The sequence below is a fragment of the Belonocnema kinseyi genome, chromosome 10 (genome assembly GCF_010883055.1).
Source record: "Belonocnema kinseyi isolate 2016_QV_RU_SX_M_011 chromosome 10, B_treatae_v1, whole genome shotgun sequence".
In the NCBI taxonomy this organism is placed as follows: domain Eukaryota; kingdom Metazoa; phylum Arthropoda; class Insecta; order Hymenoptera; family Cynipidae; genus Belonocnema; species Belonocnema kinseyi.
Window position 1 is genome coordinate 35,802,931 of NC_046666.1, and position 13,837 is coordinate 35,816,767.

General features: G+C 27.7%; 1 protein-coding gene across 1 annotated transcript in view; it reads left to right on the forward strand.

Annotated features, from left to right (window-relative positions):
- The window catches only part of LOC117181076 (fibrillin-1-like), a 189,299-nt gene that overhangs the window by 164,387 nt on the left and 11,075 nt on the right, over positions 1-13,837 (forward strand). Inside the window, exons 19-20 of the mRNA XM_033373644.1 lie at positions 7,301-7,437; positions 10,254-10,393. Of these exons, the coding sequence (XP_033229535.1) occupies positions 7,301-7,437; positions 10,254-10,393 (277 nt within the window). The remainder of the gene's footprint in view (positions 1-7,300; positions 7,438-10,253; positions 10,394-13,837) is intronic.

Sequence of the window (13,837 nt, forward strand, 5' to 3'; positions counted from 1 at the left end):
AAAAAAATGTTGTACAAGTGCAAAATATATAAAAGTGATTGATACAAATGTTCATCAATCTTATTACATTGAAACAATATTCATCGATGCAGGCACACGTGGTGTAGAGCTGCTAACAAAGTTTCGCTCAGCGTGCCTGGTCGTAGATTATAAGCCATCTATAAATGTAAAAAATACTATAAAACATTGGGAATTTTTTCTTCACATTAAATAGTATACTTACGTTAAGAATGAGTCTAAACTAAAGAATTTAAAAAGCAAACATTTTGCTTCATAGACACTTTTTCACACACTACTGGCACAAGGGGTGTTCAACACCCCACGCTTTTGACAGGTCAACTTTGGACGGTAGCTAATCGAATACTACGCTTGGAAATCTATGCTAATATACTTTTCTGGTAATTAGTGATCCCAATAAATGCCAGATGGCGACACATATTACATTTTTTTGAATTTAGCATACTTAAATGGAGGGCAAACTTTTTTGGGGTGTCATACACCCCAGGCGCCATTCAAGGGTTAAAATCTGGTGTACACCGATCATAACAACTCGTAGAATTCATAGAAATCTTTGAATTATAAGAATTTTTGCAAATTTCTTAAAATTTTATAAATAATGTGAAAATTCTTTTAAATTACACGATTTCCATGGATATCGTATAGATAATTTCTTGAAATCCCTTCAAAGTAATTGAATTTGTTCAAAATCCCTTCAAACCTTTTAAAAACTGTGAAAATCCCTAAAATCGCTTCAAATCTTTAAAATCCTACACAAATTTCTAACAATCCTTCAAAATCTGTGGCAATTCCTTAAAATTTCTAATGACCAATTAAAACTCTTGAATTTCTATAAAATATTTAGAAATCTTATGAATTTCTTTAAAATCCCTTTCAATATACTAAAATTCAATCAAATTTTTTTGAAGCTATTTAGAATGCTTGAAATTCCTCAATATCTTTTATAGTATTTGGAAATCTTTTGAAATTCTGTTTGATATTTTTGAATTTTGAATCCTTAGATATTTTTAGGAATTTTATGAAATCTCTTTAATTTACCTAAATTCATTAAAATTGTAATAAAACCTTCTGAAATCCTTCAAAAAGCCTGAAATCCAGTGACTCATTTTGAAATCTTAAGAAATCTCTTAAAATTCCTTGAAATCCTGTGAAATTAACGGAACATCTTTGAATCTCTTAAAGTCCGCTATATTCCCTTAACATTCTTTGAAGTCTTTTGAAATCTTATGAAATCTTTTCAAGTGCCTTCAAATCTTTGAAATTCCATTAAAATCCCATAATCTTGCTTAAAATTCATAAAATTATTTAAGTATCACATAAAGTCCTTTAAAATCGTTTAAGTCCAGTGAATTGTTTTGAAACATTTCAAAATATCTTAAAATCCTATTAAATCTTGTAAATTAATTTAAATCCCTTTAAGTGTTGCAAAATACATTAAAACCCCTAAAGTACTTTTAAATCTTTCTAAATCTTTGAAATCCAGTGACTCATTTTGAAATATTCATAAATCTCTTAAAATCCGTTACCATCCCTTAAAATTCTTTGACGTTTTTAAAAGTTGTTTTAAATCTGTTTAAAACTTCGAAATTCCAATAAAAGTCCCCTGATGTCCTTCAAAATTTGTTAGAATATTTTGGTATCACATTAAATCCTTGAAAAGACTTTGAAATCCAGTGACTACCGAACTTGAAAATCCCAAAATAATGAAAACCCCGGCAGAAAAATGCCAATTATGAAATTTACGAATTAAAACAATTTAAAAATTATTTTTTGATCAATATTATTTATTCAGTGAGAAGAAAAAGAAATATTTTGATGAAAGAAAATTTGTTTAATTGTAAAAGAAATTAAAAGAAAAATGAAACAGTAAATAAAGTTTTTTTTTATCAGAATATTTCAAGTTTTCAAATTCAGTAATATTATAAACTATGAGGAAATTATATTATTTGGGAATTTTTGAAATCGGACTTTTTATATTGCGACAATTTTATAATTTCGGGAATTTGCTATTTCAATTATTTTCTTTTTTCGGGAATTTTACTATAGAGAGGACGTGGTCTGCAAAAATCATCCTGAATTAATTAATGGACGTTCCGTAATAAGTTTGACATTTTATATTTAAAGAGTTGCAGAACATAATTAACTAACCGAATTAAAAAAATCGAAAACAGGTTTATTGCATAAAAGCTCTTAAAAACTGAAATAGAAATTGTGGTAAATGGATTTTTTTAATATCCTTTTTTTAAATAATCATTTTTCAATCCATGTTAAATTTTACAATCAATTTGGTTACAATTTTAATTTTTTAAGTGAACATTTAATCACTCGGTTAAAAATTCAAGAATTCGGTATAAAATTCAACGATTTTGTAGAAAAGTAAATAATTCTGTAGAAAATTAAACTGTTTTGTAGAATATTAATTTTTTAAATTAAATCTTAACTTTCATTCTTGGTTAATAATCGATCTATTTGGTTTCAAAATACAACTACTTGTTCGCAAATTTATGTAATTAAAAAAATTCTTTTTTAATTAAAAATTAGTTTTGTAAGTTAAAATTTAATTACTCGGTTAAAAATTCAATAATTCGGGGTAAAATTCAAAAATTTTGTAGCAAAATCAATTGTTTTTAATTAAATAACTACATTCTTTATTGAAAACGAAATTATTGCATACAAATTCTTAGAAAATGAAATAAACGAAGAAAACGAATAAAAGAAGATGTTTTTAAATATCATTTTTGCATACAATAATTTTTGGAATTCATTTTAAATTTTAGATACAATTGGGTTACAATTTTAACGTACTTTTTTTGTATTTCTTGGATCAAACCATTTTTTAGTCTCTTTCACTATCCCTATACTTCGAGAGCCCTTTTTTATTTTAACAAACATTTAAGAAGTATTTTCTTGATCGCCATTCAAAGCCGGTATTGAAAATCCATGAAACTTTAATTTTAAAATTCTGGGTCGTTTTTCTCGTAATTGACAACATTTTTTACATAAAACTTTGTGAGCTTCAAGTTTATAACTTTAACTTTCGCATCCATTTCCTGGAATTTTTGTTTTGTTTGTTTAGAAATTAATTTTTTAAAGTGAAAATTCAATTATTTGTTATATAATTTAACAATTTAAACAAAATTTGAGGAATTTGGTAGCAAATTTAACAATTTTGTAGAAAATTCAACAGTTTTGTAGAAAATGGTTTTTCCTGAAAATTAAATTGCTTACATTTAAATTCAACTATTCAATTTTTGCTTAATAATTGATCTGTTTGTTTTCAACATTCAACTACTTGGTTAACAATTTATTAAATCTGTTGAAAATTAGTTTTTTTATTAGCAATTAATTTTTTTGAGTGAAAATATAATTACTCGATTAAAAACTAAACAATTTTGTAGAAAATTCAACGGTTTTGTAGAACAGTGTATTTTTTATTGAAAATTAATTTTTGCAATGAAGATCTAAATTCTACTTTTGGATAATAATCGATCTCTTTGGTTTCAAAATTCAACTACTTGATTGAAGATTTATGTAATTAAAAAAAAAATTAGTTTTTGATTAAAAATTAATTTTTTAAGTAAAAATTGAATTACTCGGTTAGAAATTTAACAATATGACGTAAAATTCAACGAATGTGAAAGAAATTTAACTGTTTTGTTAAAAATTGAACTGTTTTGAATTGTTTTTTTATTGAAAATTAATTTCTTTAAGAGAAATTTTAATTGCGCGGTCGAAGATTCCACTGTTTTTAATTAAATAACTAAATTTTTTAAATCGAAAACGGGTTTATTGCGTTGAAAAAGCCATCCTCATAAGCTACATTTCAGAAAAGTTAAAGTACCCAATTTTAAGCTCTTTTTCTGATTATTTATTATTATGCGACATTTCGTAAATGTAAAATACACGAACTGTCAACAGGAATATCAATAAAATAATTATTAAATAAATAATTTAAATCGATTACCATTTTTCTTCGCGTAATATTTTGTTTTTTCATGTTTTAGACTACTTTAAAACTTTTTATAATGACGGGTAATGTAATTTTTTATTAAGATTTACAATTTTTCATAAAAGATGAAACTTAGAATTTTTTTCTTTAAAAAAGCAGGAAAAAAGTTGTTTTCAGGACAGATGTATTTATAGTTTTTTGAAGTTTTAGAATGCATGAACCATATTTTTAAACGTATTTTTTTATGTCCATTTTTTAGTATATTTAGGATAGAGTTCGAATTTCAATAAAGTTTTATCGAATTTTTGTCATAAATTGGCTGTTTGCAAGTCTGAACCATGAGATTTGTAGCGGCAAAAAAATATTCATCCTTTGGACTTTGAAATTTGAATCGTTGATCCGTGAGGGCAAACGAGCTGGGTCTCCTGAGGGGGCCCTATGGAACATCCATATTGCGAGAGTTCGAATTTCAGAAAAGTTTCATTCAGTTTTTGACAGAAAATCATTATTTGTAAGTCTGAACTCATGAGACCTTAAAATTAGTAGTGTCGAGAAAATATACGTCCTTTGGACTTTGAAATTTGAATCGCTGATTCGCGATGGCAAACGAACTGGGCGCTCGCCGAAGACCCTCAAGGAACATCCAAATTGTGCGATTTCGAATTTCAAAAAAGTGTCATCCAATTTTTGACAGAAATGCATTGTTTGTAATTCTGAACTCATGAAACCTTAAAATGTGTGGTGTTGAAAAAATATTCACTCCTTGGACTTTGAAATTTGAATCATTTGTCCACGAGGGCAACCGAGCTGGGCCCTCGACGAGGGCCCTCATAGAATTTCCACGCGTGGAACATCCATGGGGCCCCCGTCGGGGGCGCTCATCCTGAGAGGTCTCAGCGGGGTTTTATCCACAAAGGGTAAAAGGATTTTTTAAAAATATGATTTATTATGCAATAATTTTTTAATTCGTGTTCAATTTTAAATAAAATTTTGTAGCAATTTTAACGTAGTAATCGTTTTTTTCAAGTCCTTTTTATTGATATTTTATAAAATTATTATCATACAATGAAGAAGAATTTTTTTCCTTTTTTCGTAGTTTCAGCCAAAAATGTATTTCATACTGTGTTCTCGCAAGCTTCAACTTTTATTTTCTTGGACGGGGCATTTTTGTGGATCAAACATTTTTAGTCTCTTCCATCATCCCCATATCTCGGGAGCAAGTTTTTATTTTATTTTTTTAAATAAAAAAAACTGTTCTTAATCGCCATCTAAAGACGGTTTTGAAAACCCATGAAATTTTAATTATAAAATTCTTATTCGGTTTTCTCGTAATTGACCAAATTTTTTACATCAAACTTTGTTAACTTTAATATTAAGTTCAACTTTCATATCCATTTTCTCGAACTTTTTTTAAATTTATTTTTCGAAGTGAAAATGCAATTACTTGGTTAAAAATTCAACAGTTCGTTAGAAAATTCAAGAATTTGATAGTAAAATTAACAATTTTGTAGAAAATTAAAATTTGTTGTAGAAAATAGTTTGTGTTTTTTCATTGAAATTTAATTTTAAAATGAAAATCTAAGTTTCATTTTTGGTTAATAATCTATCTGTTTGGTTATATATGTATCCGGATTGAAGTCTGGTACGGAGGGTTTCATTTTTGCATGCCCAGACGGTGTCATTTCCACCTTAACATACCGTCGCTACATTTTGAGCCAAGACATTCCTGATGATAGCTGCAGGGCGTGCCATGCACACCTCGAGCATTTAGATCACATAATATCTAGTTGTCCAACTCACGCGGGAACGACCTACATTCAAAGGCCCAATGCGGCACTAAGAGTGCTTTATTACCACTCTGTCACTCTTAAGGCATTAACCTTAATATCACTCCTCTAAATGCTCCTAGGGAAATCGAGTCAGTTGTCGAGAATGGGAAGTGCCGCATATACTGCAACCTTATATTCTCGACAATTGTTTCTATTGCTCACTCGAGGCCTGACATGGTTCTTCTTGACTTCGAGAAGCGAACCATGTTCGTTATCGAATTTTCGGCACCAGCTGATAAAAGCATCATAGCCAAGGAGAATGAAAAGAAAGAGAGGTACCTTATAAGGGAGTTGCAACGATTGTACCCGGAATATTCTATTAAACTAATTGTCTTTATCATCGGCGCTCTTGGAGGTGCTGAGCTTCCACTCGCTAATGGCCTAAAAAGCATCCCTGCGTGTCAACAATATGCTAAAACACTTGCGGAAAAAATGCAGAAGGCGGTAGTCCTTGGGTCGCTCCGTGTTCTCAGGGTGCACAGGGCTTTTGCTGGATCGTCGTATTGATTCCTTTACAGACTGCAACCACCTATCTCACGGTCGTGAGACGTGGTCGTGGCTGAAATTTTACCGCGATTTCGCTGAGAGGGGGTGCAATTTTCCAGATTAGCACCCACTCCCGGCGAAATCCTGCGGTTGTGCATATGACAAATTTTTAATTATATATATATGTAATTTTTTAAAAATTAGTTTTTAATTAAAAATTAATTTTTGAAGGGTAAATTTAATTCCTCGGTTAAAAAATCAACAATTGGGTGTAAAGTTCAACAATATTGTAGGAATTTTTAACTGTTTTAAATTTTTCTTCAAAACTCATGAAATATAAATTTTAAAATTCTCGAACGTTCTCTTTTCGTATTCGACCAAATTTTTTACATCAAACTTTGTCAACTTGAACTTCAACTTCCACATCCATTTCCTTGAATTTCGATAACTTTTTAGGGATGGAAAGTTAGGGGAAATCAGGGAATTAGGGAATTAGAGAAGTACTCTGAGGGAAAGTAGGGGAAGTGGAAATGAGGGGGGGGGTAAGAGAAGTGGAAGCAAAATGAATGAGGGGAAGGGAAGTAAGGGTAGTAGGGGAAATCTAGGTATCGAGAAAAAATAAAAGGAGAAGGCTATTCAAGTGAAAAGAAGGGGAAGTAGGGGATTTAAGAATTTATGGAAGGGAGGGAAAGCGAAGGTTAAAGTTATGGGGAGAGGAAGTAGGGAGAGTAGTACCAACAGGCTATGAAACCTTTTTAATCAACTAATTTTTGTAATAAAACTTTTAAGAGAATGTTTTTTCGCTCTTTTGAAAAATTTCAATCTTTTTGATTATCTAGTTTTCTACTACCGCCCTTCATTTGTGCAACTCTAGTTTTTATTTCCTAAATAAAAGTCTTTTTATTAAAATGAGAAAAAATTATTCTCCTAGTGAGACGGAGGGTAATTTAATTTGGTAAAATTTATCATGCTCGTCTCGCTTTTGTGAGGACAGTATGTAATATGACGAGAATTCTAGGTACGTGGATGCCTCTCCAGCCTGGGGAAAACAATTACAAGCGGATTTACCCGCCGGCATCACTATGGTCACCTTCACAGCGTGGTCTCCCACATCCAATTACACTAATACCTGCAGGCTGATGATTCGTGTTCGAGGTAAGTCAAATTAATAGTTGAGGTCAGATTTCAACATTTTAATCGATTTTAGTAGTTTTTTCTGTTTGAAATAATATTTTACGAAGGAATTTGTAGGTTTTAGTTTTGAAAAAATATTTAGGGACTCAAAGTTCCATAAAAAAAAGTTTAAAATAGTTTGGAATAGACAAAACAATTGACAAACGTCAATGGAATCACTGATTTGATATGCTAGCCCCAACCAAAATGGTTATAGACTTTAGTTGTAAAAAATTCCTCTCTAGCTCCGCTGGGATTCGAACCCTGGACTACAGATTGCCAGCCTGGTGATCTAACTCAATCAGTTCTGCAAAAAAACGAGATTAACTATTTTTTCACATCCTTCTATATTCGAACAAATATGTCTTTACGATTATAAATAATTTTTTTTCTCAATGGAATTATGGGTTTTGATCTGCTAATCTAATCCTCAAAGTGCATGCATGCTAAAAATCACGGTAAAGTGCATCGTGGGTATTCAAAACCCTAGCGAATTTAATCATGTATTGTTTAACCCCTATTGAATATTTCGTCACAAGAAAATTTTCTGATATAGTTTAAGGTATCTTTTATCAGGTAGAGTTGATTTTATAGCCATTTATTTATTTGAAGTTTGTTAAAAAAATGGTTGAAAAAAGTGAAAAAAAATGGGTTTTTCACATAAAAATTCATAACTCACGCAATTTTAATTATTTTAACCTGAAAATGTATATAACTGTATTTTAACAATTATATTTTATTCAACACGTCCATAGTCTGTTCTCGCATGACGCGCTGCCGTAAGTTATAAGCCATCTACAAAGAAAAAAGTATGAAATAATGGAAAAAATAATTATTACACTTCATATGATATACTTACGTTATAAAGTAAACAAAAATCAATAAAATTTTTAAAAAAATTGCTTCAAAATTACTTTTTCACTCACTAAGTGCACACTGGGTGTTAAAGACCCCAGGATTTTTTTATCTCCACTTTCAGCAGCTGCTGTTAGTAGACTCACGCATGACGTAGTATGCTAAACGACCTTACTCATAGTTAGTGTCTCGAAATAAAGCTGGATGGAGATACTTATTCAATTTTTTCGAATTAAGTATGGATTATAAGGGTTTGAAAACCGCGTGGGGTATTTAACACCCAGAATGCACTTTAAGGGTTAAACCAATGACGTTCGAATCCCGTCGGAGCTAGAGAGAAGTTTTGAAACTAGTTTTGTTCCTTAAAAATTGATTCTTAAAACTCAAAATTTAATAACTTAGTTGAAAATTAAACCGTTTGATTGAAAATTCAACCATTTTTAAGAAAAGTCAAGAATTTGTCAGTTTTTTTTTCTATTGAAATTAAATTTTTTGAAGTGGAAATTGAACCATTCCATTTTCGGTTATTAATTCATCTTTTCTGGTTTCGAAATTCAACAGCTTCTTTGAAAATTTATGTGATTTGATGAAAATTAGTTTTTTTAGTCACAATTAATTTTTTGAAGTGAAAATTTAATCACTCGGTTGAGAATTCAACAATTTGGTGTAAAATTAAACAATTTTCTAAAAAATTCAACAACTTTGTAAAAAATTCGTATTTTTATTGAAAATTAAGTTTTTAAAATTATTATTTAACTATTCCATTTTTGGCTAACAATTGATATTTTTGGCTTTTTAAATTCAACTGATTGAAAATTTATGGAGCGTGTTAAAAAGGATTTTTTTGTCACAAATTAATTTTTTTAAGTCAAGATTTAATTATCCAGTTAAAGATTTAACCGTATTGGTTAAACATTCAACTACTTGGTAACAAATTTAACTGTTTTTTAGAAAATTGGTTTATTATGCCAAATTAATTTTCTTAAATGAAAATTGAACTATTCCATTTTTTCCACAATTGATTTTTTTGGTTTCAAAAATCAACAACCTTATTAAAAATGTATGTAAATTTTTGAAAATTATTATTATAATCTATTTTAGTTAAAATTAAACTACTTTTTAGAATATTTAACTGTTTTATAGAAAATTGTTGTTTTTTTATTGAAAATTAATTTTTTCAGTGAAAATATAACTGTTACATTTTTGTTAGTAATTTATCTTTTTGATTTCAAAATTCAACTACTTAGTTGAAAATTTATGCAATTTTTCGAAAATTCATCTTTTTTGGTAGAAAATTATTCTTTTTGCTTAAAAATGTATATATTTTGGTTTAAAATTGAACTACTGTGGTGAAATATTTTATAATTTTTATTTTTTTGTTGTAAAAAATTCTTTTTTTTCAAATTAAAATTTAAGTATTTAATGTTTTGATTCAGAATTCAACTACTTCGTAAAAAATTATTTAATTTGTTGTAAATTCGCTTTTTAATTAGAAAATTAATCTTCTTGGTTGCAAACTTTTGTTTAAAAATTGAAATATTCGAAAAGTCAACTGTCTTGTAAAAATATCGACTTTCTTGAATAAAAAACCCTTCTTTATTGAAAATTGCAACTCTTATTCAAAATTTGCTTTCTCGTTTTCAAAATTGATCCTCTTTGGTTAAATTCAACGTTCTTTATTTAAAAGAAAAATCATTTCTTCGTTGAAATATCAACTATTGAATTTTTTCTGGAGAATTCATCTTTTTAGGTCGAAAGTTAAACTCTTCGGTTGAAAGTTTGATTGATTTAAAAAAAAATAATTTTCTTTTTTGTGTTAAAAATTCATAATTTAAGTGAAAAATTTATCTCTTTGGTTGAAAATTGAACTGCTTTGATAAAAAATAGTTTTCTGATGTTGTTGAAAATTTAACTTTTTTTCGATAAACAAAATTTGTTCACAGACAGAGAAAACCCGAAAGTTTTAACATGCCCAACATCCTTCGAAGTACGATTGGAACCGGGAGAAAATGGTCGGATAGTTTTTTGGCAGGAACCCACATTCGAAGATAATGTCGAAATCGACAAAATTTACAAATCAAGAGTAAGTGTTATTTTATTATTATGTATATTTTTATAGCATTAGAAAATATTCTTTTTTTTTAAACATTTTTTGGTAGACTTTTTGAAAATATAATTTACAAGCCGCCTTGAATTTACTGCACTAAAATACAGTTTAGCTCGTTATAAGGAGCTTTACTCTAGATTCTGTTCTATTAAAAGTTTCGTTAATTACGAAAGTTAAAAATCTTGCAATAATCCTGCTTTCCGAATATCTGTAATTAATGATTAATTGCCACCAATTGACCTGTTTTATTTTCCCAAATTAGAAGCCATATCCATTTTCAAATTTTAGGAAACAAAATGAAGTTTATTATTAAATCAATTTTTCTCTATATTCTAATAAAATTCAAGAATCGATAATATATTCAATGACGCCCCATGTTCCATATTACCCCATCTACTTTATTTTCTTATGTAGCATGTGGTAACTCTTATAATTAATAATGAGTTTACTATAACTGCCCCTGGTGTACCTTGAAAATTTCTCAATCAATATAAATTAAGTAAAGTATTAATTAATATTAATAATGTCAATAATGTGACAGTGTATTAGTATACGTCAGCCTGATAACTTTTAAATTTGTTTTGAACATAAAGTTGTTCTCCTTGTATGGGAATTTAGTTGGACCAAAAAAAAGTTTCCCATAAGAATAACATGGGGGAAAACAAATTTTTGTAAGGAATACGAATCCATGATTGATTTTTAGTTTTTTATTCCCCTGAGCCCCTTCCATGGTGCACCATTAAATACTCCATGCACGCGCAATAAGGATTTTTCGGAATATTGCCCTTCCTTATTTTTCTTTTTTTTCACAGATCTTCATGAACAAGTAAATTACAATATTTGGTGTATTTGGTAATTAATTGTTAACTGTTGTTTATTTTGACAACTTAATTTTGATAGAATATGGAAAATTAAGGTTATTTTTTTATTTTGGTCTATTTAATAACCTAGAACAGTGTATTGCTTTATGTAAATTAACTGCTTATTGTTAAAACAATTTATTTTTGCTAAAAATAGCTTTTTAAACGAAAAAGCTGGAAAATTGTACTTTTTTGAAAGTTTCTTTTTTTTTTAAATTTCAACATTTTCGTCTAAATATTGATCTTTCTATCATACTTGACATTATAAAAAAAATGTATAATTTAATCATTTTCAAACATGTTTTTATCTTCTAATATCTCGAATAATTGATATTTCCTGAACTTTTTTGCCTAATTTATGAGTCTGAAGGGTTTTATTTCATTTAAGTTGTATATTCATTGTTTAAACAATTTATGATTGTTTAAATGCTATTATTGGCAGAGAAAGGTAGAGAAACGTTTTTTTTGCTATTTTTTAATAAGTTCCATTAGTTTCCCCTAATTCTTAGATTTTTAAAAATCTATTGCCAATTGTTCAAACTATTTTTTTTGTTTGATTATAATGAATACTTATTTCTGAACATATTCGTTTTCTTGAATTGCTCCTATTTATTACAAAATGTATTTAAAATTTTCAGAAATAGCTTATCCCATTTATTAATTTCCGATACTATAAGGTAATTGTCTTTTTTAAATGAATAAAGTTATTTTAACAGTTAAAAGTATGTTAAAAAATCTGAGAATTATGAGAAAGTAATGGAATTATTGAAAAGATAGAAAAAAGTTTCTCTACTTTGTCCCATTAAACGTGGTAATTAAACAATATAAAATTGTTTAAACAACGAATATAACGACTAAAACGAAATAATTCACTATTGACAATCATAAATTAGGCCAAAGAATTAAGAAAATACTATTTATTCGCTATGCTACAAAATAATAAATTGTATAAACAAATGAAAATTGTTTCAGTAATATTAAGTATCTTCGAAAGCGTAATAATTGGGCTAAAATTTTTATGCATTATTAAAAAACTAGAAAAAAGTACGGTTTTCTAACTTTTTCCGTAAAAAAATTGGATTTAAGAAAAAGAAATTGTTCAAACAATAAAAAAATTGAAATAAAATAATACTCTCCTCAATTTCATTTAATAGACCATTTCGTCAATAAATTGCCCTTGATTTGAGATATTCTGTCGAAATAAAATTGTTTAAATTAATAAAAATTGCTTAGACAATTAAAAATCAAATAAAAAATATAGAAAATCATGTCATTTATCTGTTCATGAGGATCTAATGAGAAAATTTAAATAAAAATGTTAATTAAGGGCAATATTCCGAAAAATTCTTATTTAACTTGCATGGGATAGTAATCTTGTTTTTTTATTTATTTTTAATTTTCAATATAATATCTCAAAAACGTCTGATTTTTTGTTGAAAATTTAAAAAAATGATTCATTGAGAATTGAAGAAAAATTTTCTTTCACCTGAATTTCTAAAATTTTTCTTTCGTGAGTTTTAATTATGCAATTAAAATTGAAATTGTTAAATTTTGAAATCCATAATAAAAAAGGTGAAATTTGTTTTTTTTGAACGATCTAAATTTACTTAAAATAAGCGAAATTTTTATCGGTTGAATTGATCAACATTTTTAATAATACATTTTTCTTGTGATTAAACTTTATTCAATCTTAAATTAGGTTCGGATTTGCTTAATATTCAAAGAACTTTTATTATTTAGTCGACATTTTTTAATGTTTAATTTTTCTTATGAAAAATTAAAATTGATTTTTATTAAAATTTTTTTAGAATAATTCCTTTTTAAAGTTGAATAATTAAAAATTTCTCCATTTTCAGTCGTCAAAATGGATGTTAATTTCTTTTTTTTCCTAAAGAAATGTTTTTATTGAATTTTTATCCCAAATTATTATTTTGTGTGTAAGAATAACTTAAATTCTAGAATTTCGGAGGCTTTGACTTTTAAAAGTTTAATTTTGTTTTCAGTCAAAAGTTTTCAAAATTTTGGTTGTTTGGAATTTAAAATTATTTAAATTAAAAAGTTTAACATTATATCATTTACATTACATTTTAAAGGATTCAATATTCGTTATTGCAAAATAAAATTGTTCAATCTCAAATGTTTTAAATTCAAAATAATACAATTTCCACTCCTTTCTAATTAGATGGTCCAATTATCAACATTTTATTCTACAAACTTTCAATTTTGAGAAGTCTCTGATAACAAATTTCAATTTCAAATAGTTTTAATCTCTAATGTTTATATTTTAAACGCTTTTGTTGAGGTGTGAAACAACTTCAATTCTGTCTCATTCAATTTCAAATATTTTTCTTTTTTTCCTAACTTTTCCCTAATGACAATTTTTTAATTTAGAATTTTTTAAATACAGAATAGAATAAACAGCATTTTTAAGGCTGCATCTAGGCTTACGAAAGTTTGGGGGAACTGGAAAACGGGATGGGCTAATTGTTTCGAAATTTGAGGACAACTAGCAAAACTTTCATCCTGAATTTTGCGACAAATAGCCCACATTTCATCCCAA